At 51.8% G+C, this 27,599-nt stretch overlaps 1 protein-coding gene across 9 annotated transcripts in view; it reads left to right on the forward strand.

The window, feature by feature from the left end:
* Positions 1–19,832: 19,832 nt before the first annotated feature.
* TLE2 (TLE family member 2, transcriptional corepressor) overlaps positions 19,833–27,599 on the forward strand; it is a 35,259-nt gene continuing 27,492 nt past the window's right edge. For 3 of the 9 annotated variants that reach the window (XM_038383630.2, XM_038383633.2, XM_038383638.2), the window contains exons 1-4: positions 20,607–21,287; positions 21,495–21,592; positions 22,304–22,367; positions 24,534–24,578. In XM_038383630.2, coding sequence (XP_038239558.1) covers positions 21,264–21,287; positions 21,495–21,592; positions 22,304–22,367; positions 24,534–24,578 — 231 coding nt within the window. In that variant the 5' untranslated portion in view covers positions 20,607–21,263. Of the gene's footprint in view, positions 20,039–20,606; positions 21,288–21,494; positions 21,593–21,899; positions 22,000–22,303; positions 22,368–24,533; positions 24,579–27,599 lie in introns of those variants that run through there. The other 6 variants (XM_038383635.2, XM_043502518.1, XM_038383636.2 and 3 more) reach the window with 4 other exon arrangements.

A 27,599-nucleotide genomic window follows, 5' to 3' on the forward strand; every position in this document is an offset into this window, starting at 1 on the left:
CTCCCCGCCTGTGCACATGAAACCGAGTGAAGGGTCGATTGCAGTGCCTAGACTAAAAGGCCGTGCAAGGATTTGCTGTCCAGGCCCCAGCACCTTTCATGTGCTGGCACTCTTGGTTCGGTCCGGAGCCGTGCTGGGTGTTCTCTGCTCTCCCTGCTTCAGGAAAACCTCCCTTCTCTGCTCTGCGCTCCCAATCACCAGGCAGTAGCTGCCATCTGGCTTCATACAGTCATCAGCCCACGGGCCTTTCACTGGCACCGTGCAGAGCTCTGCAATTGCATCACGTTGTCAGCGTTAACCCTGCGCCCTGAGCTGCTGCTCCGCTTTGGGAGAGGCTGCTGCTGCTGTTGGTGCTTTGGGTGAAGCAAAACGACTCTGACAAAGGAATAGGCCGGTGGCTTCCTGCAAGCGCAAGCAGAAGAGTAGATAAAGGGGGAGGAGCAGGTGACTTCCTGGGGAAACGCAGCTGATGCCAGGATTGGCCAAGAGCAAGTTCTGTGATGGGTTTTCTTGGTGGCTGAATGTTACAGTGCAAGGCCACTAGACGTGGCTGGTGCAAATGATCTGTGCTGGCCTGCAGCTGTTTATAATATGACCTCTACAGATTACACATGACTAGTCCCTTCCGTGAAATGCTGCAGGCCTGATCTCTCCCCCGACGCCCAAGAGGTGCTGAGCATCCAGCTGCTCTCATGTTGCTCATCACCTCTGGACAATCCAGGCCCCTCGCTGCCCTGGGGCTGGGATCACACTGATGGAATTGGCTGCTAGCTCTTAAGCGTAGCTGTCCTCTGGCTTCGATAACCTCATTCTGCTCTTGGGATCTCTCAGACTAGCTGGAGTGGGGAGAGTGCTGCTGCCTGGCTGCACAGTCTTGCTCCCGTTCAAGTCAATAGGGGAAAGCTGTCAGGCCTTGCAGCAGTGCCGGCTCAGGCCCTGGTAAAGCTGGGTGCTGGCTGAGTCGGGGAGCGCGAGCCACTGGGCCTGCAAACTGATCACATTTAGCAAAGATCATCCCCTTTTAAGAAGATAGGATTTGCCTTGCCAAATGGGACCAGAGGTTCATCGAGTGCATTATCCTGCCTTGGGCTGCTTCAGAGAATGGTGTGTGCAAGTGGTGGAGGGGCAGAGACCATAATTCACTTGGTAAATTGTGCAAGAGACCACATAGAGAGGCCTGGGTCCCTGCCCTCCCCTTGGATTTTGTTAGGGTTGGCCTGAAAACACAAGGTAGGTTTATAAGAGACCAGTTTGTGTGTCTGCTGCTCTAAAGGATGTTGTGCACTTAAAAATCCCACTTTTGCCTGGAACAGTTTTTTCAGTAACCTCAAGCTTCTCTGTCAGCGATTTGGGAGGGAGGGAAGCTTCGTTCTTTCATTTACAGGTACCTTGCGCATTCAACAGCAGTTTGCATCTAGAGCATTTCATCATTTCCCATGGGGTATGTGACACTCATGTGTGGGTGTGGGGTGCTTTCACATGCCAACAGGGGAGAGAAAAAAGGTTTTAAAATCTAGGGAGGTGGGTTTGTCAAATTGCTGTAACTGGTGGCTGTCGAACCTGAGGCTGCTCTTGTCAGTTTCAGAAATGGGGTTTAGATGTCAGGGTCCTCGATGTCCCTTTAACAACTGCCTTGAAGGGCCTTATACTCCCTCTGTGGGCAGAGCTCCCTGCACCGTGGGGGCAGCGTATGGCCCTGTATAATACTCACTTGGTCCAGGGTCAGTCAACTGCATGCTGTTATTTTTTGTGGGTTCCTTTTTTTAGTTCTTTGGAGCTGTTTTTTTGTTTTGTTTTATGTCACTAGAAAAAGCAGAAAGAGGATCCCAGAACAGCTCAGGGTCCCCAGGAACTCCTGGGTTTTATTCCCAGCTCTGATACAGTCTCTCTTTGTGGCCTTGGTTGGGCCACTTAACTGGTCAGCATATATAAAATGGGGATAATATTTGCTTCTCTGGCTGGAGGATTAATTAATTAGGTGATGTAAAGTTTTTGGGAGATGAGGCGTGCTATATATGTGTTGTAATGAATGGCGAGTGTGTACAATCAGAGAATCGGAACTGCTCCACTGTGTGTCCTAAACTGCTAATGGAGATTCTCCTTTAGCTCAAGTGACTGGGGCATCTGAGTTCTGTTCCATCTGGCTGTAGTGTATGGCACAGGGACATCTGTCCTCAGTAGCCAGGTGTCTGTTATAGCATTAATACCGGGGAATAAAAAGGGAGGTAGGTGCCATTCCCAGACACTAATGGATATAGCCCTGAAACTGAACTGCAGAAACAGAGGAGATTCCAGCTCTCTGAGGAGTTTAATCTCTAATCCAGCAAGTCCAGCAAAAATCAACAATTCCACCAACACAATGAAGCGTTTTCGAGCTGGATCTGCCAGCTGCTGCAGCACTGGCTGGATCAGCCCTGGTGCATGGAGGCCTTCACCCGCTGGGGGCCTGTTTGCTGCCCATGTGCATTAGATAGGAGCCACCAGCTGGGCACAGCTTTGGGACTGATGTGAAATGAGTTTTGAAGGGTCTCAGTCTGACTCCCAGGGGACAGTCAAAGCACGTCCCAAAAAAATCCCCATGCAGATTGTACCTGCTTAGACCTGTGGTCAGCAGCCTGAGTCGAAAAGCCAGGGGCTCTGTGGACCATGGAGGCAAACGTGGGTCAGGTTCTGTTAAGCTGCGGCTCCTGCTGTATCTAGTCCAACAGCTGCTCCATGGTCTTTGCTACATCCAGGAATCAAGGTTTATAATGCGAGAGGCCAACTCGGCGGCTTCAGTTACAGCCACATTTGCTAAAGCAGTTCTTCTAGAAATAGCTGTGGGGACTTAGCTGGCTTTGGGGCTGGCTTGCGGCAGGCAGAGTCTTTCACTGCTAGGTCGTGGGTTCAAATCTAGCCTGCGGGCAGGCGCGACCGGGTGTTGTCACCTTCCAATGGCTGATGGTGAAGTCAGTTTGGCGTGTTTGCGACCCGGTTCCTTAGAATGGGGGTGGACAGGTGGCTCCATTACAAAACTCACTGGCATGGGAATGAATTTGCAGCCTCAGCAGGTCACTCAAAGGTTGAATGAACAACAAGACAGTGTTTACTGTGAGCTGCGGGATCCTGACAGCTATGGGGGAAGGCATGTGGTGATGCTACCTATGCTGTATATAGAGCGTCAGTCTCCAGGGGCCCCGGGCCCTAGCCCACTTAAAATGTAAACAGAGAGCCATCTCTCTCTCAAATCGCCTGGATCTCTGGGCAGATGCTGAGCTCATCTTGCATTTTTCTTCTTTTCTGAGCATGATTTCTATAGGAGCCTATTGATTTCATGCCTCAGGCTTTCCCACCAGGGCATATGACTTCCCCGGCTGGTGTGCTAGCAAAGCGCTGTGGGTCTCTCTGGTGTTTCTCTCTCTCTGGTCGTTTTTTGATCACTCAAAGGATGTTCGTCTTGGTGGCTTCTGAAGGCAGCTGGGTTTTCTAATGCATTTCTCAAAAAAAAAAAATCACCCTAAAATCTCCCCTTTTGCTAGCTGAAAACAAGGAGATGTGTCACTCTGGTTCCAAACAAGCTTGTCCTCTTGGCCTGTTCTCTCCTCAGTACAAGCTCGTCTCCGGCCCTAGTGCAAGAGGCAAATGGCTGGATTTTTCCAGAGCCCTGTTAGTGTGATTTAAGACTAGTTCTTGGATTCAAGGCAGCTCTGCTTTCTGAGCAGGAGGTTAAAGCGCGAGACGATTGTTAATGTCGAAAGAGGAACCCAGGCAGACAGGTTGATAAACAGCCCCTGGCACCAGGATCTTTAAATCCTGCAGAAACGCAGCTCTTAAAGGCCCCCCCCCCCCCATGGTGTTTGCCTCGCTGGGCTGTCTGGCTCCCAGCACCTCGCCTTTGGCTGGGTGTGTCTCACCTGGGATTTATTTTGGCATGTCTGTAGTTCTTTAAACCCAAAGGGCTTCTCAACCATACTCCATAGCAGCAGTGAAATGCAGCCATCTCTGGGGTAGAATGTGGGAGGAGGGGAAATTTTGGTGAGAGACACCTAAGTTGATCCTTGCTCTTATGAAGAGCTCCCTGGGGATCTCTGATATCTAGGCAGCATTAACCAGTGTTCAGTTTATCTATCATAGGAGGACAAAAAGGGACACACAGAACACAGGGTTGCATCCCTGGCCATCTTGGCTAAGAATCGTTGATGGACTTATCCTCCATGAACTTATTTAAAATATTTTTTTAACCCAGTTACACTTTTGACCCTCACAACATCCCCTAGTAATATGTTCTACAGTTTGACAGTATGTTGTGTAAAGAAGTACTTCCTTATGTTTGTTATAAACCTGCTGCCTATTAATTTCATTGGGTGACCCCTGGTTCTTGTGTTATGTGAAGGGGTAGATAATGCTTCCCTGTTCGCTTTCCACACCAGTCATGATTTTATAGATCTCTATCATGTCTTCCCCTCTCCCACCTCCCCCCCCCCCCCCGTCGTCTCTTTTCTAAGATGATTTAGTTGGGGATTCGTCCTGCTTTGAGCAGAGGGTTGGACTAGATGACCTCCTGAGGTCCCTTCCAACCCTGATAATCTATGATTCTATGAAAAGTCTGAGCTGACCCAGTCAAGATTGGAACTTGTCGTTTCAGGGAATCCAAGTATTTTAAAACTGCTGCTTAGAGCCTGCTGGCTTTATTGCCAGCTGTGTTTTGAGAAGGGAAATGAAGCCAGGTGAGTACAGAACGTAGCCCGTGCCTTTTTTGTTCTAGTTGGTGTTTCTGATCCTAGTTAGGGGAAGGGAGGCAGTGCTGAGAATAGAACCCAGGAGTCTTGGCTCCAGTCTAGTCTAGGAGCCAGTGCTGTGAACATAGACAAAGCCAGTTTTATTGGGTGGGCACTCAGAATTGCAAAGCAGAAAGTTACCCAAGCTTAGGTGAAAAATACAGAGGCAAATTTTCCTTTGAAATGCTACAGTGAAGATCTGAAACTCCAGAGCTGTAGCTTGCAGGTAAATTTCTCTTCAGTGAAGAGAAGAAAAAAAATAATTTAACTCCTTCCCACCCGCTGCTTCCTGCAGTTGCTGCTGTCATGGGAGGCAGTATGTCCAGCATTCAGGGCACGGGGCTGGGAGTCAGAACACTTCGGTTCTCTTCCACTGACCTGCTGGGTGATCTTGGGCAAGTCACTTCCCCTCTGGGTTTCTAATTCCCCTCCCATCCTTTATCTGTCTTGTCTATGTAGAGGGAAGCTCTTCAGGGCAAGGACTGTGTTTTGCCATGTGCCTAGCACAATGGGGCCCTGCTCTCAGCAGGGGCCACTACACACTCCTATCATACCCATAAGAAATCCAGCCCCTGCTTCTCCAGGGGCCCTTCTCAGAGCTCGCTCTGCTGCCCCTGGCTTTCTGACAAAGATCATACAGTAAGAGGTAAGAGTTTTAGCGGAGCTGGTGCTGGTGATGTTCACCGCTGGGATGGAGTTCAGGGTCTTGGAATAACCCACGGTCCTGTGTTGTTTCTGTAGGGCTCATCCTATTGGTGGAACATGCTTAATTGCTCCCCAGAATGGGCAGAGCACAGGGCTTGGGGCCAGGAACTCCACAGTAGTTAATATTTGTATGGCCATAGTCCCAGGGGGGCCTTAGCTGAGAGCTAGGCAGTGTGCTAGGCACTGTATGTACATTGCAAGAGACAATCCTTGTCCCAAAGAGCTCGCAAGCTAAATAGACACAACAGACCCAGCATGGGAGGAGAAACAGGAACACCAGAGTGGAGAGGTGTCTTGCCCGAGGTCACCTGCTAGGTCAGTGACAGAGCCAGGAAAAGAAGCTGGTGTCCTGGTTCCCAGCCCAGTGCCTTCCCATGAGACACACTGCCTCTTGGTACAGCAGTATCTGCAAGAGGGAGGTGGGCGTAAAAGCCAAGTCTTTGCTCAGCCTAGTGCCCTACCCACTGGACAGCGCTGCCTGTTTTCCTGGCTCTAACACTGATTCGACTCCTGCTTGCAGCCTTGGGTGAATCAATTAAACTCAGCTGCCTCGGTTTCCCCAGCTCTGAGGCAGGGATAAAAGCACCTCTCTGCCTCATTAGGGGATTAACATGTGCAAGACAGAAACAGCTGGTATTTATTTGTTTTAGGAGGCAGCCTTACCTAGTGGATAGAGCACTGGCCTGGGATTCAGGAGACCTGGCTTCTATTCCTGTTTCTGCCAGGGCATGATAGGTGGCCTAGTGCAAGTCATGTTCCCCTCTCTGTGCCTCAGTTTCCCTATCTGTAAAATGGGGATGATGATACTGGCTTCCTTTGTAAAGCACTTTGAGGTTTATGGGTGGAAAGTGACATATAAGCTGTGCTTATTTTGTGCTAGGGTTGAGCAGTTCAGAGCCCCGGCCCCTCTAGGCTTGGCAGTTCAGAGCCCCAGTACCTCTGGGCCTGACAGTTCAGAGCCCCGGCACCTCTGGGCTTGCCACGTCAGTTATGAAAGTAAAAAAATTGCTTGAGCCCTGGCACCTCTTTCATTACAAATTAAGCCCAGCATATAAGTGCTAGGAGGTGGCAGGGGTTGGGTCCGGTGGGTTTCGTCACCATCTTCCCTACTGCAGCCTCCCTTTCTAATGACTGAGCCTGCGAGATCCCTGTCACCTCTGCTGCAGCAGCTCCCCTGGGTGCCGGGGGTGGGGGCGGGTGGGGGGCACAGCTTTGCTTTCCGCTGCCTTGAAACAGTGCCATAAGCCACAAACCGGGAGTGCTTTGTAACGGCGGGAGCTGGCTGGGGGGAACGGTTCCTCCTTCCCAATTCATCACTAATGCAGGAGCCGCCAGCCCCTCACGGCTGCGGCAAACATGAGATAAAAGCTAAAAGAGGCATCAATAATTAAAAACCACTCAGGAGCCGGTAAGTGCATCCAGGAGCAGATCGAAGGGAATGCCGGCGAAGAGGCTCTGGCAGCTGCTGTGTTCCTTTAAGGACTCCTGGCTTTTTGCCTCCTGCCCCTGCCCCCCACCCCTGCGGTGATGTGGTGACAAGGTGTCCTGGAAGTGTAACAGCTTGGTGGCTGGGCCCCGCCTGTCTCCTCTGTAACGAGGCAGCGAGCTCCTTGCCCAGCATGGCAGGAGCTGAGAATTTAGCTTCCTGGAGGTAAACAGCCTCCCGGGGCCTATTAACAGCAGCGGCTGGTCTGCTAGAGCAGCCCAGGGCCCTCGGCATGGCCACAGCCACAAATCTGAGCGTTGGGGGAGGCGGGAGCATGTGGCATTAAAGATCAGGAAGAGGTTCCGAGATCGAGGTTCTTTTCCCAGGCCTCCCGCTGATTACTTTAATGGGAGGCAGCAAAGTCCAATGGATGGAGCACTGGACTAGCACTCAGGAGACCTGGGTTCTAGTGCTGGCTCTGCCACTGACCTGCTGGGAGAGCTTGGGCAAGTCATGTCACTGCCCCGTGCCTCAGTTTCCCTTCCTGTCCTGCGGTTGTCTTGTCAGGGCCGGCTCTAGGTTTTTTGCCGCTCCAAGCAAAAAGTTTGCCGCCTCGAGCTCCAAATGAGCCACTGCCCAAGCAAAAAAAAAAAAAAAAGGGTGCCCGGATTGCCGCCCCTGGAATTGTGCCGCCCCAAGCACATGTTGCTTTGCTGATGCCTAGAGCCTCTTGTGTACGCTCAGAGCGGGGCTGTGTCTGTCAGATCTTGTTGGAGGTCTCTAAGGGCTCTCACAGTCAGCGTTGGCTGATTGCCGTGGTAGGAGGACTGTGTGGGGCTCTTCCTGGGTTAGAGGGGAGTGCATGTTTCCATAGCCCTGGAGAAAGATTGTTAGCAGATTGGGGGCAGCGGGAGCACCTGTCTACTGGTATAACACAAGACTAGGGGTCACCCAATGAAATGAATAGGCAGCAGGTTTAAAACAAACAAAAGGAAGTATTTTTTCACACAGTGCACAGTCAACCTGTGGAACTCCTTGCCAGAGGATATTGTGAAGGCCAAGAAAATAACAGGGTTCAAAAAGAACTAGATAAGTTCACGGAGGATAGGTCCATCAATGGCTATTAGCCAGGATGGACAGGGATGGTGTCCCTAGCCTCTGTTTGCCAGGAGCTGGGAATGGGCGATGGGATGGATCACTTGATGATTCCCTGTTCTGTTCATTCTCTCTGGGGCACCTGGCATTGGCCACTGTCAGAAGACAGGAGACTGGGCTAGATGGACCTTTGGTCTGACCCACTATGGCCGCTCTTATGTTCTTACGGTGTGTCTCCACCCTGCAAGGAGCAAGAAGGGAATCCTGTCTCCATGGGGCGTTGTGTCCTTGGCCTCTCTGCTGAGGCTGCCCACAAAGAGGTAAATTAGTGCCAGGAGAACTGTGCCATGTGGATAGCCAGCTGGTGGGCTGAGACCCTCCAAACTCATCTCACACAGTCCTAGAAGCAAGTCAGATGGTAGCAAACTTCAGCCACTGCCAGCCTGGATGGAATTCGAGCCAGCGACTTGGAGGCAAAAGGCTCTGTTGGCCTTTGTCAGCCCTATGGAGAGTGCGTAGGTACGGTCAGAGAGACCAACTGCAGCATCCCAGCAGCCATCCAGGTGAGACATCTGCCCCAGGCAAAGGCTGCAGTTCCCGAGACCTTGGTGCTGTGCTTACGGATGGGCCAGACCCGCCTGTAGGGTGGGGTGTGGGGTTAGCACCTCCCCTGCCTCCCCGCTGATGAGTTTCAACAGCAAAGCATCTGTCCGGCTACACTGAGAACAGGCCTGTCACCGGAGGGGCAGGGCAAACCCTGCCTTTATATCCCAATGGCCAAGGAAGGACCTGAATGCAAGAGGGCCAGTAGGGGGGCAGGGTATGGGGAGTCTCTACAGGTGTCCTGCAGCCCCTACTCGCATGGAGCACAATGCACCAAGCGCCCTGGGTGGTTTGAGTTTAGCAGTTCCAGAGATCCAATGGCCAAACATCACCTGCAGTGTCTCCAGGGTGGGCAGGGAGAGAGGGGTTTGCAGCAGTCGGGAAAGATGCTGCAGCCACAGGACGGCGCCTCCACCCCCACACCTGCAGGCCCCCCAGCCAGCTCTCATTTCCTCAGCTTCCCCGGGCACCAGTGGCTCTGCAGCAGGCCCTGGAGATGTCATGGAGGGGAAAAAACCCGAAGGAGCACGCTGGGCTCTAGGATCAGTGTCGAGAGGGTGCTTTGCACCCAAGTCACCTGCAGGATCTGTTGTTTTGGGGTGAGACCCCCAGGTGCTGGAGAGAAAAGCTTGTGTCCAAAGTAATAAAAATGTATTTATATCCTGAAAAATTATGTATGGAAGCCCCAACTGAGATCAACGCCCTATTGTCTTGGGCATCGCAGATAGACAGAGCCTGCCTCATAGACTTTACAGTCTAAATAGGCATGAGTGGGAGGGGAAACTGAGGCACAGAGAGGGCAAGTGACTTGCATAAGAACACCCAGTAGGTCAGTGACAGAGCTGGGAATAGAACCCACTGCCACTGCCTTTCAATAGCTGCTGGCCCCTCTGCTACCGAACTGCTGCAAGTGAGCCAGCAACCAGCTCCCATGTGCGCGCAATCTCGGTTCAGCCTGGCTGCCAGGAAGCACATCTGTGCCTCCACTCCCACATGCTTCTGAGCGAACAGGGCACTGAGCCGTAGCCAATAATCGCTTACCCTGCCGGTACCTGATCTGAGACCGCTGGACGCGCGGGAAGGTTACGCAGGGAGCCGATTTGGAGTTGAATAGAGTGGAGCCCGTGGCCTGTAATCGAAGTGAGTGCACGGTGGGTACCATACATCTAATCTTCTGTCCCCACCAAATCTTCTGTGCTCAGGAATCTCCCGCTGACCCCCAAACTGCAAAGCAACAGAGATTCCGGAGATGATTGTTGTAAATCTGATTTCACAGACTGAGCAGAATTTTTCATTCCCTAATGTGGGGGGTGTTTACTGGTATTTTAACCATAACCCCTTTAGCCCCAGGATTGCCTCCTGGCTCCAAAATCATCAGCAGTTTTGCCTGGTACTTTGAGGGAGGATTTTTCCACCAATTGGTTCCCTATCAGTTATTTTTCTAAATGAATTTTTCACTAGGGCAAATAACTGCGGGGGTATCTGCTGACACTTCACGACCTCAAGCCGCCCAATTTGCTATTGAATGCACCTGCAAAATTGCACGCACAATTAATTTGCAAGCTCAAAATCAAGGCCCTTAAGATCTTGCGTTATTTACCACGCATGGCTTTTTGCAAATGATTGTGTTTGGAGTCTCTTGGAAGGGTTGAGGGGCAGCCAGTACACAGCCCTGGGTTCTGTTCCCAACTTGGCATTGACCAGCTGGGTCATGTCCTCTCTCTGGTCTCAGTTTCACCCCCCCCCCCACACCGTAGTCTCTATAGATTGAGAGCTCTTTGGGACAAGGATTGGGTCTTCCTGAATATTTGTACAGCACCTAACACAATGGGGCCCTGATCTTGGTCGAGGCCTCCACGTGCTGATGCAGAATAATAATAGGTGTTTGCTCCACTTGAGTTACAGTGAAAATCAGTTTGTGCAGCCGAGGTTGAACTCCCAGCCATACTTTGGATGGCAACCAGAGTAACTTCCTTTGACGGATGCCCAAAGACCCGTCAATGGGAGACCCCTTGTGTGTAGACGTGAGGCCGTTCCCACCAGGATAGGGACAGTCCCAGCAGCAGAAATTTTCCCAGGTGGGCAAGGCCGAAGAAGAGAAGGTAGGTCCCTGCTGCAAGAAGCATACCCTCATTACACATCGGGATTTGCCCAGATTCCAGCCCTTGGCTGCCAGCCGGTTTCAAGCAGGGGAGAGAGAACTCTGTGCGAAGAGCAGCTTTGCAGGTCTGCGCAAGGGGTCAGTGCCAGCCGCTGGGGCTGTGTTGCACAGGAGGTCTGAGATGGAGAAAGTTAAGGAAGAGGGATGATGGATTCGGGGAGGGTGAAAAGATAGAAACTGGGGAGGGTGAGTGTGTGCATGGCAGGGGGTTTCTATTGCACTCTTTGTTCTCATCTTAAATCGGATCCAGTGTGAGAGGAGTTGGGAACTTGGACTACAGGGGAGAGTCAGGGTGTGTGCGTGGGTCATTTCTATTTGTATTACAGCTGCCCCTAGAGACACCAGTTGAAATCAAGCCCCTGGTGTGCCAGGTGCTGCAGACACATAAGACAGCCCCTCCCCCCAAGAGCCTACAGCCTAAACAGATGGGATGGGCAGAGGGTTGGGAGAGGAGACAGCAGCCCAGTGAGGGGAAGTGACTTGCCCAGGGTCTTCTAGCAGGTCAGTGGCAGAGGTGGGTGCAAAGCACAGGTCTCCTGCTTCCCAGCTCCATACCTTATCCACTCAATCTTAACAAGGGGCAGCCCTTACTGGATAGGAATGGAGAGGGCATCCAGCACCACCGCGCTGCCTCCATGGTGGGGTGGGGAGAGGCAGCCCATCGGGTCTCTCCAGCTGACATGAGCAAATGGGGTTCATGGTAGCTGACAGCAAAAACTCCTGCTTTCCAACGCTGTCACTGAGCCACTGGCAAGGCACAGAAGGAATCCTGCCAGCGCCCGCCCAGCTTGGCACAGGCCCCGGCTCTCTGGCGGAGGCTCTCAGCAGGTTGAGCAGCATCCGTGTTCTTGCAGGGGGGGCTTGGCTTGACTTTTGGCTCCCAGCAAAGGGGGTCTCCTCTTGTTTTCAAAATGAGCTGCAATAAGGAAGGCTGGGTTTGGGGATGGGGGGTCTAAAGGGAGGAAGCCCCAAGAGGGTGCCCTAATTTAAATTTCCCGTCACAGCTGGAGACCCTAACAGATCGGGGCCCCATTGTGCTAGGCACTGTCCATATGCATAGAGACAATCCCTTCCCCAAAGAGTTTATACCCTAAACAGAGAAAGAGTAGGAGGATTTTTTACAAATGGGGAAACTGAGGCACAGATTGGGGAAAAGACTTGCCCGAGATTATGCAGAGAGTCAGCGGCAGAGCCAGGAATTGAGGCCATATCTCCTGAGCCCTAGCCAAGGATCTTAACCCCCAGATCACCCTTCCTCCTACTGTGGGAGGTGCAGGGGAGCCAAGACTGAGAGTTCCCCAGAATCTCATCTCCTGACCCAACTGTTTGAGAGCCAGCTAGGGTCCAGTCAGATTTCGAAAGCAGCAAACAAATCGTGTTGAATCAGGCAGGCTGGGCCGGGGATCCCACCCTCCAGGGTCACCAGAGCTGGGGAGCAGAAAGGGTTGAACCTGGCTTGCCCGCAGATAGGGGCTCACCTGGCTGACTCTTCAGCTGAGACGATGCGCAGGCACATTTGGGAGGTGCTGCAGCAATTGTTCCCCACCCGGAAATGTTCATGGTGGCTGTTTGGTGCGGGCCACATTTCTTAAACTAACTCAGTTTTGTTTGGGTCGGACTCAAAGTGCAAACCCCAGCTCAGGAATGCCCTAGGACAGGTGAGGTGGTGGATCCGTTTTGGTGGGTTTATCCTGTTATAGAGAGAAGGGCTGTCTTCAACACACACTGCTGGATCCTGGCTTTGATTTCAAACACCCCCATTATATTGACATCGATCGGTCTCATTGCTGATCGACAAACAGACATAGCTACATGTGGAAGGCCACACTGCTAATGGACAGACAACTGGACTGGGACTCAGGACACCTGGCTGCTATTCCTGGCTTTGCCACTGACCTGCTGGGTGACCTTGGGCAAGTCACTTCCCCGCCCTGTGCCTCAGTTTCCCCATCTGTAAAACAGAGATAATGATAATGACGTCCGGTGCAAAGCGCTCCCATATCTACCGCTGTTAAGCACTGGGTAGTTGTTATGGTCTAGTTCCAGTGCACACTGGCCCAAATTACTCTCCGGGCTCTAAACTAACCTGCTTAAGGGATGAACCAATCACTGAGTCAGGGTTCTGAAGACTTTTCCTCCTCATCCTGGTTATTCCATAACTGCCTATTTCAGGGTTACTTGTAACATCTTCTGAAGCATCTTGTACCGGCCAAGGTTGGAGACAGAATAGTGGCTAGAGCTGGGTTAAAAAATGCTATGGGTTGGTTAGTTTGGTTTTAGAAAACCAGGGGGGGAAAAATTGTTTTCGTTTTTGTCAAACTGTCCCACCAAACCCCTGGTTTTACCACACAAATCCAAAATTGAAACGTTTTCACCTTTCCAAACATGAAAACAACCCTTCCCCCATTTCAGATTTTTGGGTTAAAAAAATTTCAGTTTATAAAAAATGAAAAAAGTTGACAACAATCAGTTTGTGTTTTATTTATACATATATATATATATATATTTATTTATTTATTTATTTTGGTCAAAACCTGAAATTTTCCTCTGGAATATTTTTTTCCAACAAAACGCCATTTTCTGTTGAAATTACTCAACACAAACATTTCTGCCAGCTCTACCAGGGAGCTCTGCTTGGGAGGAGCAACAGCTTTCTCCCCTCTTGTGCCCGGGGCGGTTAATTGTAGCTTATCGCTTGAGGTCCGTGCTGCCTTCGCTCCTGAGAAATGTCCAAGGGGGATTTTTTAATGAAGAAAAGGAAAAGCAGCAAGAGGAAGGAGTTTGCTGGGCAGGGAGGCAGGTTGGAACCTCATTTAAGCATATAACTGCAGCAGGGAAAGCTGTTGTTTTGCACTGGAGGGATGTACCTGGAGGTGAAGTGGGGGAAAATACCAGCTGCTTTTTAGTAAGAGAGATTAATTCAACACAGTGTGTGAGCTGAAGAGCTCCAATGTGCCTCTGCTGGTCCGATAGCCTCCATCATGGGTTCGATCAACCACTTATGCCACAGATGCCTTCTCGTGCCACCAGGCAACCCTTGTAGTCTGGACAGGATGCAATTACCTGGCGATTTTTCAGGCAGCCGATTAACCCTACAGAAATGGGCCAGCTGGGCATGCAGGGAGAGGAGCTCCGAGAGAGAGAGAGAGAGGCAGGCTCTTCGTCAAGCAAGCGTGCAAGGATTTGGCCTCTCCTCTGCTAGGATCTGCCACATGTTGTAGTAGAAAGAGCAGGGCCATGTGCTAGGCTGCATGGACACACAGTCTGACACAGTCCCTGCCCTAAAGTGCTGCCCATCTAAATCGACAAGACTGATCGAGGGTGGGAGAAAGAAAGGATTATTCTCCCTATTTTACATATGGGGAAACTGAGGCACGGCAAGATTACGGGGCCGGATTTTGAAAAGATCTCGGCACCTATTTAGGCACCAGAATAATGGAGCAGCTTTTAATAAACCCAGCATACTGAGCACTATTCAGTGACGCCCTCCGGGGCACAGCTGGCAATCAAACCCAGATCTTCTGAATCCCAGCCCCGTGCCCTCATTACCAAGCCCCCCCTCCCTCTGCTCTTGTTCTGTGTACACACATGCCAGGCTTGTCCCACCTGTGCAGTCCCACCAGTGGGAGCTCCCGGCACAGAGGTGTCCTCACGTGGTGACCTCACCACCGTCTAGCCCTGCTCTGAGCAGGGGCGGGCACCTGCCGCAGTGAAAACACCGGCTCCTGTCTACACTAACACTCTGACTGTTGCTGCTGTTCCAGCGGTAGTAACAGCAGGTGATTTTAGGGCTGGGAGTTTGGAGGAGTCTTAGTCCGTAAGTTTGTCATCTCTGCCTCCTCCAATAGCCTTCATCCTGCGGCAAGTAAATAACATAATTAATAAAAGATTAGGAAGAAATGTGGCACATTAAATATTTAACCTCCTGGCTGCCTGTGTGCAGAGGGCCAGGTACAGCTGGCTCCTGCAATATTTAAGGGTTGGCTCTTCCCCGTTCCCTCCCGTCAAAAGTGGGAACTCTCCAAAAGTGTAGGCCAGCGCGGGGGGCAGCGCGGGCAGGGATGGGTGATCCCTTCCAGGCATGGGGGTGCCCTGTGGGGGCACATGGGGCTGGTGGGTGAGATACAGGCATTGGTGAGAGAGAAACAACTCAGGCCCGCTGCAGCTGGGAACTCAGCCACTCTCTACAGCCAGGATCTCTCTCTTCCTTTGTGGCTAGCAGCAAAGCCCCTCTCCACACCAGGAACCTCAGCTCCTGTGTGCCTGGGAAAGAATCAGCCCTTTTCCAGAGCCAGGAGCTGTCACCTCCCACCTTGGTTTTGAAGGGGGGGCACCTGTGGCAGCCAGCTTGTCCCTCCTGGGTGCGTAGCCACTCAGCCGGTGCCCACGGCTGGGAATATCTGCCCTTTCCAGGCCTGGGAACTACATGCCCTCATCATAGCTGAGGCTGGCCACTTATCCTTTCTGGGACCTCTGCTCTCTGTGGCTAACAACTTCCCTTCACGGTACAGCCACACACCTACAGTAAAAAGAAAAGGAGTACTTGTGGCACCTTAGAGACTAACAAATTTATTAGAGCATAAGCTTTCATGAGCTACAGCTCACTTCATGCATCCGATGAAGTGAGCTGTAGCTCACGAAAGCTTATGCTCTAATAAATTTGTTAGTCTCTAAGGTGCCACAAGTACTCCTTTTCTTTTTGCGAATACAGACTAACACGGCTGCTACTCTGACACCTACAGTAGGGTGCGGTCGTGTCCTGGCCAGAGCGATGTATTGGGTGCCACAACAGGTCTCTTCCAGCTCTAATGTTAAGGCGCTCTCATTAGGAGAGGAATTGTCTAGTGGGCAGAGGAGCGGGCTGGGGGCCAGGATGCCTGGGTTCTAGTCCCAGCTCTGGGAAAAGCTGGGTCTAGAGAGGGGACTGGGAGCCAGAACTCTGGGAGGGAAGCAGTATCTAGTGGTTAGAGCATGGGGGTTCTGTTCTGAGCTCTGCTCCTCGCTCACTGCTGTGCCTCTTGGGAAAATCTCTTTGCCTCGGTTTCCCCTCATGTGACACAGTGAGAGTAATCCTTCCCTGCCTCCCAGGGGTGCTGCAATGCTTAATTGATTTGAGTGCTCCCTTGCCGAAGGGTTTTAAGGAACAGCGAAGTTTTGTTATTCCAGGAGCTGAGACTGGGGAGGGGAGAGAGGGTCAGGGTTTTGACAGCCCCATGCATTTCAGGATCATCCCTGCTCCTGAGCCCTGAACAGAGGTTTAATTGGAAGGCAATCCCCAAGAAATCAGCGGTCGGTTAGCAGTGGCAATAAAAGGTTTGTTGCATATTAGCCTGATGCCAAGCCAATTGTGGTTAATACCCTGAAATCCTGGGAATTTACGGTGGTCAGGAGCGGATGGTGGGGCGGTATCGACGCTACATTCCATGCACTCGCTGGCTTACAGTAGCCACTTTCCTAATTGCAGCTTTTATGTTTATAGCAAAACATGCAGAATGGATGAAATCATCCCTTGGAATCTTTTTGGCAAAAATTCTAGCACTTTGGGGGTTGTTTTTTGGTTTTGTCTAGGTCCCTCCCCCCCAAGTCTCTCTCCTCGGGGGAAAAAAAAAGGCCTGCTGAAATCCAGTAAATAACCATGCATAGCATCTTCCATCTGTCAATCTCTCAGTGGTCTATAGCATTATCTTTTTTCACAGCTGGGGAAACTGAGGCACAGGAACTCACCAAATGGGATATAGTAAATTGGTGGCAGAGCCCAGAATAGGACAAAGGAGTCCTGGTTCCTGAATTTATGATCTATCCACTGGTTCTTTCTGGCTTGATGGGTGAGATGAATCAGTCCCTGAGACTCAGTGGTTCTCAATCTTTTCCGTGCTGGGATCCCCTTTCTGTCTTGACTGGGACTCAGGTGACCTGGGGTCTATGTCCAACTCTGCCACTGACCTGCTGGGTAACCTTGGGCAAGTCACTTTCCTGCTCTCTGCCTCAGTTTCCCCATTTGCAAAATGGGGATAATGATGCTCACCCCCTTTTGTAAAGAATGTTGAGACCTCCTGATGAAAAGCATGGTATAAAAGCTAGCTACATTATCTAATCCAGGTTTCAGCAATATGGGAAGGCCAAGGTAGTGATCACCCCCTGGCACCTGGTCATAACTGCCAGCATGGGAACCCCAGCTGTGTGTCCTTCCATCTTTGGTCTCTCTGATGAGGCTGACAACAAGGGGGCTAACAAGGGCTGACAGTGGTGGTGGGCTTTTCCCCACTAGAAATTGGTCTGAGAACCAACAACTTATTATATGTAAGCAAACCATCCAGCAGCCTGGACACCCATGCTTCACAACTACAGACAGCCACACAAAAACAGCCACTTCTTGGGTGGTGCAAGGCCGCTGGCCCATAGCACGCCACACAATGCTGGGAGGAAAGTATCAGAGGGGGTCTCCATGTTACTCTGTATCCACAAAAACAACGAGGAGTCCGGTGGCACCTTGAAGACTAACAGATTTATTTGGGCATAAGTTTTGTGGGTAAAAAATCCACTTTTTCAGATGCTCTGCCTTCAGATGCATCTTAAGAAGTGGGTTTTTTACCCACGAAAACTTATGCCCAAATAAATCTGTTAGTCTTTAAGGTGCCACTGGACTCTTCGTTGTTTTTACTGTGAGGAAAAGACATTTGTTTTTTGGGCTGGGGGGCTGTTCGGATGATCCCAGCAACTTGAGGATCTTAAACATCCCTGCAGATGGGACAAGACCTCAGCTTGTAAGGAGGGCTGCAGAGTGGAACTTGGGGCTGCGTTGACCTAGCTGCAGGTTGGAATTTTTAAGGTTCCAAGGGGCTGGATGCTCAGATCGCTCCCCAGAAAGGTGGCTCTGTCTTTGGGGAAGTTTGAGGGGAAGAGACAAAGATCGGCTGGGTTTTTACTCAGCTTGTTTTCACTTTCACAGGGGGGAGAGCCTAGCTCTGTTTGCTTCTCGCGCTGCTGCGGGCTCAACCCAGTGGAGAGGGAGCTGGGATATATGTGTGTGTGTGTCTGCTGAGGCCCTATGGTGATGGAAGGTGCTGTGCTTAATGTTAAAGGGATGTGCTCCTCTCTGGAAAGCCTGATTCATGGCCAGCAGGAAAGCCTTGCTCAGTTAGATCAATGTGCTGTAATTATACCATCCAGCCACTTTGGGTGGGGATGCTGAGGAGGGAGCAGGGCCCACGTTACTTTGATTGACAGGGCAGAGGAGAGAGTTGCAGGAGCTTGTGGGCAATGTAGTTTGCAGCGGCCCTGGTCTTTGGGGTTGCTGGAGCAAGCCTGGGGTTGGAAGATCAGGGAGTTAATGTGTTTGCCAAGAAGGGGCAGAGGCAGAGCAGCTGGCTTGGGCACAGAGCAAAGACAGCCCTGGCTCCAAAGAACTGCCAGTCGGGGGCCAGGTAGGGAGGAGAAGGACCCTGGCAATAAACCATAATCCCTAGCTCTTATCAGCTGTATATCTCCCATTGCTTTCCAAAGGGGCTCAGGCTCCTTCTCCCCCTTTTACAATTGGGGAAACTGAAGTGTGACTCAGCAGCTCTCAGTCTGTCCCCAAAAGGACACAGGCCCTATGGGCCTAGTTTGGAGGACAATGCGGGGGTTGTCCTGCCCCACCCCCCCCGAAATGCAAGCTTATGGCAAGTGTGGAATTTGCTCTTCCACACATGGCCCCATTGGCTTGACTGGAGCTTCTCCCCCCACCAAAATAGAAGTCAAACAACGCCTATGATAGGCCTAGGGTGACCAGACAGCAAGTGTGCAAAATTGGGACGGGGTGGGGGGTAATAGAAGCCTATATAAGAAAAAGACCCGAAAATCAGGACTGTCCCTATAAAATCAGGACATCTGGTCACCCTAGATCGGCCCCTGCTGGACTAGCGAGCGGCTGGTACACTCGCCCTTAGCCCAAAGGCCCAGAAGAGTGATTGATTCCCCTGTCTGTCTGGGTGCCTGTCTAAGCAGGATGCTGCCCTTGGCCATCACAGCAGCAGCATGACATTGAGCAGGGAAGGATGCTTGAAAATTGAGGACCCCCCCCCGGAGCACGCCAGCCCCCAGGCTGTGCAACCTGCGACCTCCAACAAAAACTAACTCCGGGAGCCGCTCCAGCTGCAGCTGCGCCTTGGCAAGGCAGGCGCTGGAGGGTGTGGGACAGAGAGGACTACAAATCCCAGCCTGCCCCGGGGCGGTTCCCTCCCCCACCCCCCAGCTCACTCCTGATTATCCTCCCGCGTCTCTCGCTCCTGATTAGCCTCCGAAGCCTTTGACATCAGAGACCCATGTGGGAACGGGCGGGGCCGATTGGCTGGCGCTCGCAGCCAATGGAAGCAGGGCCCCAGTAGCCGGGGCTGCAAAGCTGGTTAAGGTGGACCCAGGGGCTGGTTTTCTCACCAGCATGAAGGCTTGGGTGTAATAATAATAATAATGATCCTGATCCTGATCTGATCCTGCAGGGAGTGGGGGGCCCTTTTGGAGGATTCTGCTTCAGGAAGGAGGAGGCGTCCATGGCCTGACTTTTCGGGCACCTGGAAAGCCACGCTGCCTCCCTGCCTAATAATCCACCTGTTGTCATTTAGGGGGACTCTCTCCTGTTGGAAAAAGAAAAGGAGGACTTGTGGCACCTTAGAGACTAACAAATTTATTAGAGCATAAGCTTTCGTAAGCTACAGCTCACTTCATCGGAGTCGCACACAAATGTGTGGAGAAATTGCTTCTTACCGCTGTGCCAGCAGGAGGTGCTGTAGGGAAGGGTGCAGGAGAGGGGGTGTGTGGGCAACTTCTCAGTCCCCCCTATGTCAGGGGTAGCTTCACTCAGTAAGAACCATGCCACCAAACCCTCCAGGGAGCCACGCCAGTCTGCTCCCAGCAGGAGGTGCTGGAAGGAACGATGCAGATGGCACAGCTGTGGGGTGGCTAACAGCCTGTGCCATCCTACCACGAAAACCAGCTCCGAATTTTTTCCCTTTCTCTCCAAGGAAACCCATCCCAGCAGCCCAGGGAACGCCCCCTCCCGGCTGCAGCGTGGTTTGGATCACTGGGTCAGACAGAGGCTCTAAAACCCTGAGTATATTTTACGATTATATATTTATGATGCCTTTATTGCTGTGCAAACAGCATGTGCTATTTCCAGTGCCCAGTGTCAAGCCATGGGCTAGCGAGATGCTGCTGCATAATGCCAGCAGACAGCTCTGCTGACCAAAGGGCCAGGAAGAATGAAACCAGGCTGATGGAGGCAGCGCGGGCTTCCAGAGGGCAAAGTTTATTAAGGTTGGCTTCATTTAGGTCGGGGGGGGGCTTACACCCAGGCCCCTTCAGATCTGGGCCCACCTGTCTGAGGCACTGGCAGTGGGGCAGCATGGATCTCTGTGGGAGTGGAAGATCCCAGAGGCCAGTGGGGTGGGGGCCCTGTATGGAGGAGAGGTCTGGGGGCAGAGGAGGGGGAAGAGACTGTTGGGGCAAAGAGGAGGGACAAGGGGGTGGGCTGGGAGAGGCGGGTGTGTCTGGGGCATGAGGGATGGACAGTCAGTGAGTGGTGTGGCTGCACAGGAGTGGGGGGATATTTGGGGGGGGTCCCCATCATTCTGGTTGAGGCAGCCCAGCCCCACACTTAAAGGGGGCCCACGCAGGGATATTGCAGAGCCAGTGACACGAAAGGTCAACGAGGAGGCCACCCCCGCCTGAATCCGGGGCCCTGTCCTCAAAGGCCAAGTGAGCAGGAGACTGAGCGGGCCAGTTGGCTAGCAACCCGTCCTCCCCCAGCCCAGCAGGATGTGGGGGAGCCACTCGGGAAGTGGGAGCAGCTGCTTCCCTCCGTTCAGTTTGCCTTCCCACCACGGTGGGCGTGTGGTGCGGGGAATCTCTCTCCCAGGCCTTGCCACCCTCTGAGACCTCTCGTGGATGGGAAGCGTTTCTGACACGGCTCGCAGAGCCAGCGGGCAAAGCCCCCAGTGCCACCTCCTACCGAGAAAGGACCACCTTAAGGATCCGGTTCGACAGAGTCCCCTGCTCTCCCTTTGCCTTGCCAGGAGGCAGTTTTCATTCTAGCCAGGGACCACTATTGAAATCCGGCCAGATTTTTACTGACCTTCTGTTCCTGTCTTTTTTTTTTTTTTTTTTTTTTTTTTTGGTGCTTTAAGACAGATTATATTTCCCCCCCAGGCCTCGTGTCCGATGGGGGGGCCGAGGCAACCCGGCCAAGCACGACCCGCTGGGGAGGAATTCTCTCTCCCCTTTCACCCGACGGAAATGTTCTTCGCCCCGGCTGAGCTGTACCCACAACAATAAATAATTGTATTTAAAAAAATAAAAAGCCCATCGGAGGAAGATTCCAATATCCATCCGTCCATCCCTCCCGGAGACAGGATTCTTTGCCCTCTTGTTCTCCTGGATACCAGCGGCTGTTGGAGAAGTTAAAGAAGAAGCCAGGGTGGGGAGGTTAAAGAGGGTGTTCTCCCTCCTCCGGTGGGCATCAAGTTTGGGCAAGTCTCCCAGGATGTACCCACAAGGACGGCACCCTGTAAGTACCATCCTGGGCTCCGGGTGTGCTGGACGGGCTGGGAGTGAGGAGATGGGTTGAATTTTGGAATGGGGGGGGCGGGGGCGGTCCCTGGGCCATGAGCTAAGGGAGAGGAGAGGATTGGGGTTGGAAGGTGGGTCAGGGCAGTGCGCTGGCGATGGGGTGGGCTGTGCTGGCCGCACCGTTGTTGTTACTGATCCACTCTAGACTCCACTTCAGTCTGGGCAGCCCTTCAAGTTCTCGATTTTGGAAATCTGCGATCGGATTAAGGAAGAATTCCAGTTCCTGCAGGCTCAGTATCACAGGTGAGGGGCAGGGTGTTTGGGGTGGGGCAGGCAGGTGTGGGGGAGGGGGTCACTGGGAAGGGACAGTCCTGGGGTAGGGTGAGTGACGCAGATAGACAAGCATCTAGGATCACAGGGAAAAGAGGGATGGGGTTGAGAGAGTGGTGCCAAGGATCCCAGGTACAGCAGGAGTTCGAGGCTGGGCTGGGCACACACAAATCAGAGGGGGAGTTCCAAGCGGTCTTCGGGTCACAGATCAGGGAGAGGGAGCTGGGGGGTGGGTGGGACACAGGCTGTTCAGGGGATACAAGGAGCCGGAGGGATGTCAGAAGATAACCAGAGCTGTGCTCAGGGTCACAGGCAAAGTGGGAGGAGGCAGGTTTATTTTCTCAATCCAGAGCAAGGCCTCGCTGGACTCAGTGTTACAGGTGCGTAGCACAGGGGGACAGCGATGGGAGAGGAGCTCAGGGGAGTGGGCCTGGGTGGGTGACAGGCCAGGGGCCAGATTTCTACCCTTCCAAGCCAGGCTCCAAGACGCTGACCAGCTGGTGGAACCCAGCTAGGGCCATGCATGGCATGGAGCATTGGCACCCGACTCCTGGTGCAGGGGTGGTCCCTTCCCCTGTAGCGGGGGTGGGTGGGAGGTGTGCAGGGTGGCTCCTGCAGCCAGCTCCCCTGGGGGTGCAGGTGGATCTGGGCAGGGTTGCAAATGAAGATGGTTTCCCCTTGCAGCCTGAAGCTGGAATGTGAGAAGCTGGCGAGCGAGAAGACTGAGATGCAGAGACATTATGTCATGGTAAGAGACCGTCTACCTGCCCCTGTGAACCAGTTGGGCCTCTTGACCCCCCCCCTCCCACACACACACCAGGGGCCCCATAATCATCCTACTGGGGCAGGTCAACAAGCCATTCAGCCTGAGAGCTGACCTCCAAGGACTGCCACTCCTAGCTGGATGATGTAGCACTAAACTGCCTATGGGTGCTCTCCTGGGGTGGGGAAGACGGGAAGGGCACTGGTTAGGAAGGAGTTAATATCTATTCCTAGCAACGGTTGGTTCCTGCCGCGCCGTCTGTTGCCACTGCCATGATGCTGTTAGATGTTGGGAACGATGCCATTTTTGCATTTGGCCTCTTAACTATTAATGTCCAGCCCTTCCAGGTGGAGAGGGGGTGGCTGGAAGCAAAAACCCAGCCTAAACCGAACCCCGGGGCCGTTTCATAAAACCCCATCCAGAGTACTGCCGGAGGATGGACTCTGACAAGGGGCCTCTTGAAATGGCCATCGCGGGGTTAATCAGAATTGCTACTTACCACTGCCCATAATTCCAGCAAATTATAGGCCTCCGGCTGGATTCATCTCCAAGCAAATCAGCCTGGTGGGGTTAGGGCTGAGGTTGGAAACGGGATAGGGACGCAGGAATTGCCATGGTGAATTAAACCCAGGGTCTGATTTTAGCCCAATATCTTGTCTCTGACATTATCGGCTGCTTCAGAGGAAGGGGGGGGGATCCTTTAGCAGTGGACAGGCTTCGCTTGCCCACTTCCCGGATCCCAATAGGGCTTCAGAGGAAGGTGTAAAAAACCCCTCAGGAGGCAGTTATGGGACAAGCTGCCTCCAGGGAAAACTTCCTCCTAACCCCAATAGCTAGGGGTTGTGCATGCCCTGAAGCATGAGGACTTATTTCTCTTCCAGAACACTCATTGATTCTTTAATCTTTACTTTTGTCCCTCTGGCTGTCCTTGTTCATACAAATGTATGATCCCTGTCCAAATCCTGCCAAGTTCTCAGCTTCAGTGACTTCTTGTGGCAAGGAGTTTCGCAGGCTAAACGGAGCTTTGTCTGGAGGAAAAAAATCATTTCCTGTGATTAGTTTTGAATTTTTCACCTTTCTGTTTCATTGACTGCTCCTTCTTCCTGGTATAATGACAACAGGGCGAATCAAAGATCCCGAGCTACCTTCTTTAAACCATAATATACCTTCTCCAAAAAGAAAAGGAGTACTTGTGGCACCTTAGAGACTAACAAATTTATTAGAGCATAAGCTTTCGTGAGCTACAGCTCACTTCATTGGATGCATTATGCTTATGCTCTAATAAATTTGTTAGTCTCTAAGGTGCCACAAGTACTCCTTTTCTTTTTGCGAATACAGACTAACACGGCTGCTACTCTGAAACCTATACCTTCTCCAGGTCACCATCCTGAACTTGTGCTAAATTGTGACTGAAAAATCATTTCCATTCATCGGTTTCTGGTGATACAAGTTTGGTGGGTCTCAGTCCAGTCCCTGGTGGACGAGTGCCCCTCCCACCATCACAAAAGCCCATTGTTGCCATTGGTGCTCATTGCCAGAGGGAGTATTATCCAATGGTTAGAGCTGGAGCCAGAGAAATCAGCCCCTTAATCTCTGGGTGGGCCAGAGACTCAGAGTCCAGCGCTCAGTGGTGATCGGCTGTGGCAGGCCCATCAGAGTTGGCCTGGATTAGATTGGGCTACGGAGACTGAACTACCCTCCAGGGACAATGCTGAGGAAGCTTGCCCTGCTACTGCCCAGGTGACTACACACAGGCCTTCAATCTCCAGGGCTGGTGAACCATCTCCCAGTCCTTGTTTTCGTCCTCCTTGACTCCTGGTCCTGTGGCCCCGCCGTCATCCGAGGGGGCGGGCCTTCTGTGGGCTCCTCCCACCATCCCAGAACTGAAAGAGGCCAGCACCTATCACCATGCGCTAAAGCTGAATAGAACTAGAGCTCCCTGATCTGTCCCTCAGTCAATAAATCTGGGCCTGACCCTGGGAAAAGCAAAACCCATCTCTGTAATTGACTACTGATGGAGTTACACCAGGGCCAGTTTGGCCGGGGGGGAGCCATGTGGAGTAGCTACCAAGGCCTGCTGGTAACTGCTTCATTATCTGGTGGTGAATGGGGAGTCCTCTTCTAACCAGCTGTGTTCTGGTTTGCTTTCAGTACTATGAAATGTCCTATGGGCTGAACATTGAAATGCACAAGCAGGTGAGTGAGGTGGGCTCTTGATTAGCTGCGGGGAATTGGGGGAAGGATATAGGAGGAACCCCCCACTGTGGGTGCTCAGCATCTCTGGAATCTGTTCCCCACCCCAACCCCAGTTATCTCCGACGCAGACCATTCTGTGTCTTCATCTGGGGCTGGATCTGAACGCGGAGCTTCCGGTTTAAACCCAGGGCTGGGAGAATTTGCTTAATCCCATGGGAATGCAGCATGGTGATTGGAAACTGAGGTTCACTTGGGGGCTGGACCTCTGGTCTGCTCAGGGACTTGAATTCAATAAGCAGCCAGGTGACGAGACCACTGCAAGGCATTCCCGAGGCCCCGTTAGCCAGCCAGCCCACACACCCGATTCAGCGTGTAAGCTCATGCCAGAGCATGGACTCGCTCTCTAGTGGCCTGTATGTAAACTTGGAAGAGTTTCATTTCTATTGATAAATGTCAGTAAACGTCAATTTCACTGCGCACACACAAACCCGGGGAAATTTTTCCATCAGTGATCATCTAAATTTACAGATGAGCAAAGCAAGAAAAATTCTGCCTGAGAACTTTTGATTTAAGGCTATTTCCTATGTGGATTTTGACATGTGATGTTGACAGTTTGTGTTTTAACAGTTCTAAAGCTTTAACTTTCTGGATCTCAACATCTACTGTCATTAAATAATTATTGTCTGATGCCCCCTCCCCCCCCAAATTTCCTGCAACTGTGAAAATTTAAATTGATAAAAATGGGGGGGGGGGTTGCTTAAAACCCCTACTTTTGTGAACATTTAAATGGATAACAATTGAAAAATGCACATGGCAGAACCTCTGGGTGGTGGTATGATTTACATTTAGTACAGTAGCACCTCGGGATCAATGGAGGATGGAGCCGTGTTGGGCCATGTGCAGTACAAACCCGGTGTAAGATACTGTCCTTACCCTGAAGTGCTTGCAATCTAAATAGATAAGACAGACCCAGGGGAAGGGATTGAAGACCTAAGCAGAATGATCGATGTGATGGCTGCAAATAGCATGGTAGAGCCATGGTTTTTCTTTCGTTTAATAATGTTTGGGTGGGTTTAGTTAGGAGGGGATCAGCTAAAATGGAAGGACAAGGGGAAGAGGGAGGCTGAGAAGGAGAAAGGTGTGAGGGGCAGGTGTGGAACCAGGCTTAAGCGTAGGCTGTATGCTGGTGGTTATCTGTGGTTAGGTAAAGAACCTAGAGATTGGCTGGTAGGTTGGTGCTTGCTGCCTTTGAGTCTCAGCCAATCTGAGAGGGGGCTAAGGATCAGATTTGTTAAGGTACTTCAGCATCTAAAGATGCAGCGCCATTGATTTCAAGGCGTTTCTGAAAATCCCACTAGTGCCTATTTTCATCTGTAGGCACCAAAAGACCTTTAAAAATCTGGCTGGCGATCCCCTAATTAGGCCCCAGCACAGTGGGCATTAGCACCTGCTGCGCTCTTAGGCGGATGGTTTATCTGGCACCTCCGTTACAGAGAAAGCTGGGGGTGAACAGTAGGGAGCTGGTGGAACTGGAGAGAAGGCCTATAGGAACTGAAAATCAAATGGATCTTTTTTTTTTTCCCTTCCCTTCCCAAAGACACTGGAGTGTTTTTCACCGTCCCAGTCTCCTTTTGTTCCAGCTGTAATTTGCTTTCCTCTTCAGATTTATCAATCTAGTCATCGCAGGGCTCTCTGCCAGAGAAATTAGTTTGGAACTATGCCTGACAAAGTGGCAAGTCGACTGCCATATTTCTCCAGCTGGCTCAGCCCTCCAAGTTTGCTCCTTTTGTTAGCAGGGTGGTGCGTGAGAGTCACTTTCATTCTCAGCTTCCTAATTTACTCCAAACTCTGATGGGATCCCGAGATTCAGCAGGAGCCCCGGGAGCTGAACGAGAACATACCGTATTTGTTTGTTGTACAAGGCAACAAAGATACAGTGATGTGGAAAGGAGTGTTGCCAAGTGGTTAGAACAAAGGCGCCTGGGAACAAGGACTCCTGGGTTCTAATCCCAGCTCTGAATGTGTGAGTGGTCTAGTGTTAGGAGCAGAAGACTGGGTCTGCAAACTCCTGGGGCGGAAGTACGTTCTAGTGGTTAGAGTAGGGAGCGGGAGTCAGGACTAGAGCTGCAGGTGAGGAGTAGTGCTGCTTTAATTTCTATTGGACTGAATTAATCCCGTTGGTTTCTGGTTTCTGCCGCTCAGACGCTCTGTCACTGGCAGGCGTCAGGAGGGAAGGCTGGGTGGCGTTACCTGTGCTGTGTGCCCCGCCCCCCGGGCTGTGACTGGGAATTGCCGGGGCCGTGTTACTTAGGGGGCCTGGCAGATTTCCTTTGTTCTTCGCTGGGCTTTTTATTAGCGCGCTCAATCTCTCTGCACCTCTCTCAGAGAGTCCTAGAAATCTGAGATGGAAAAATATAGCAGACCAGCTCATCTGCGTCCCCAGGCGAGTGCCAAGGTGGATTTGCTGCGTGAGGCATGTGATTTAAATGTTATCAAGCTCTGAGGCTTTTACTGCTTCTCTTGCAGGAGGCAGTGTATCCAAGTGGGTAGGACACAAGGCTGGGAGACTGGAGACCTGGGTTCTACCCCTTTCCCTGCTATTGACTCCCTTTAAGACTGTGGGCAAGTAACTGCCCCTCATGGTGCCTCAGTTTCCCCCTCTGTAAAATTGAGATGATTGTGGTGTCGTCTCTTCATAAAGTGCTCTGAGATCAGTACATGGAAAAGCCAGCTGAAGGGCTAAGTGTGATCATGCATCAAAATAAATACCAGTAGACAAATTACGTCTGGGCAGCCCACCAGCCTAGGCAGTTTAGAAAGATTCCACGGGTGGGGGTGACGGATCAAGCTCAATGCAGGGAGTGGGGCCGATTTTTATATCCACAGCTACAGCCCTGTAGGGAAGAGCCCCAGATCCCCCAAGCAGCCTGCCAGAAAAGGCTCAGGGAGGGAATTAGTGTTGGGTGGATGAACTGCTTTTGCCTTATTTTGAACCCACTCGAACTCACTGGGGGCTGGAAA

This window comes from Dermochelys coriacea, chromosome 25 (assembly GCF_009764565.3).
Source record: "Dermochelys coriacea isolate rDerCor1 chromosome 25, rDerCor1.pri.v4, whole genome shotgun sequence".
Lineage (NCBI taxonomy): Eukaryota > Metazoa > Chordata > Testudines > Dermochelyidae > Dermochelys > Dermochelys coriacea.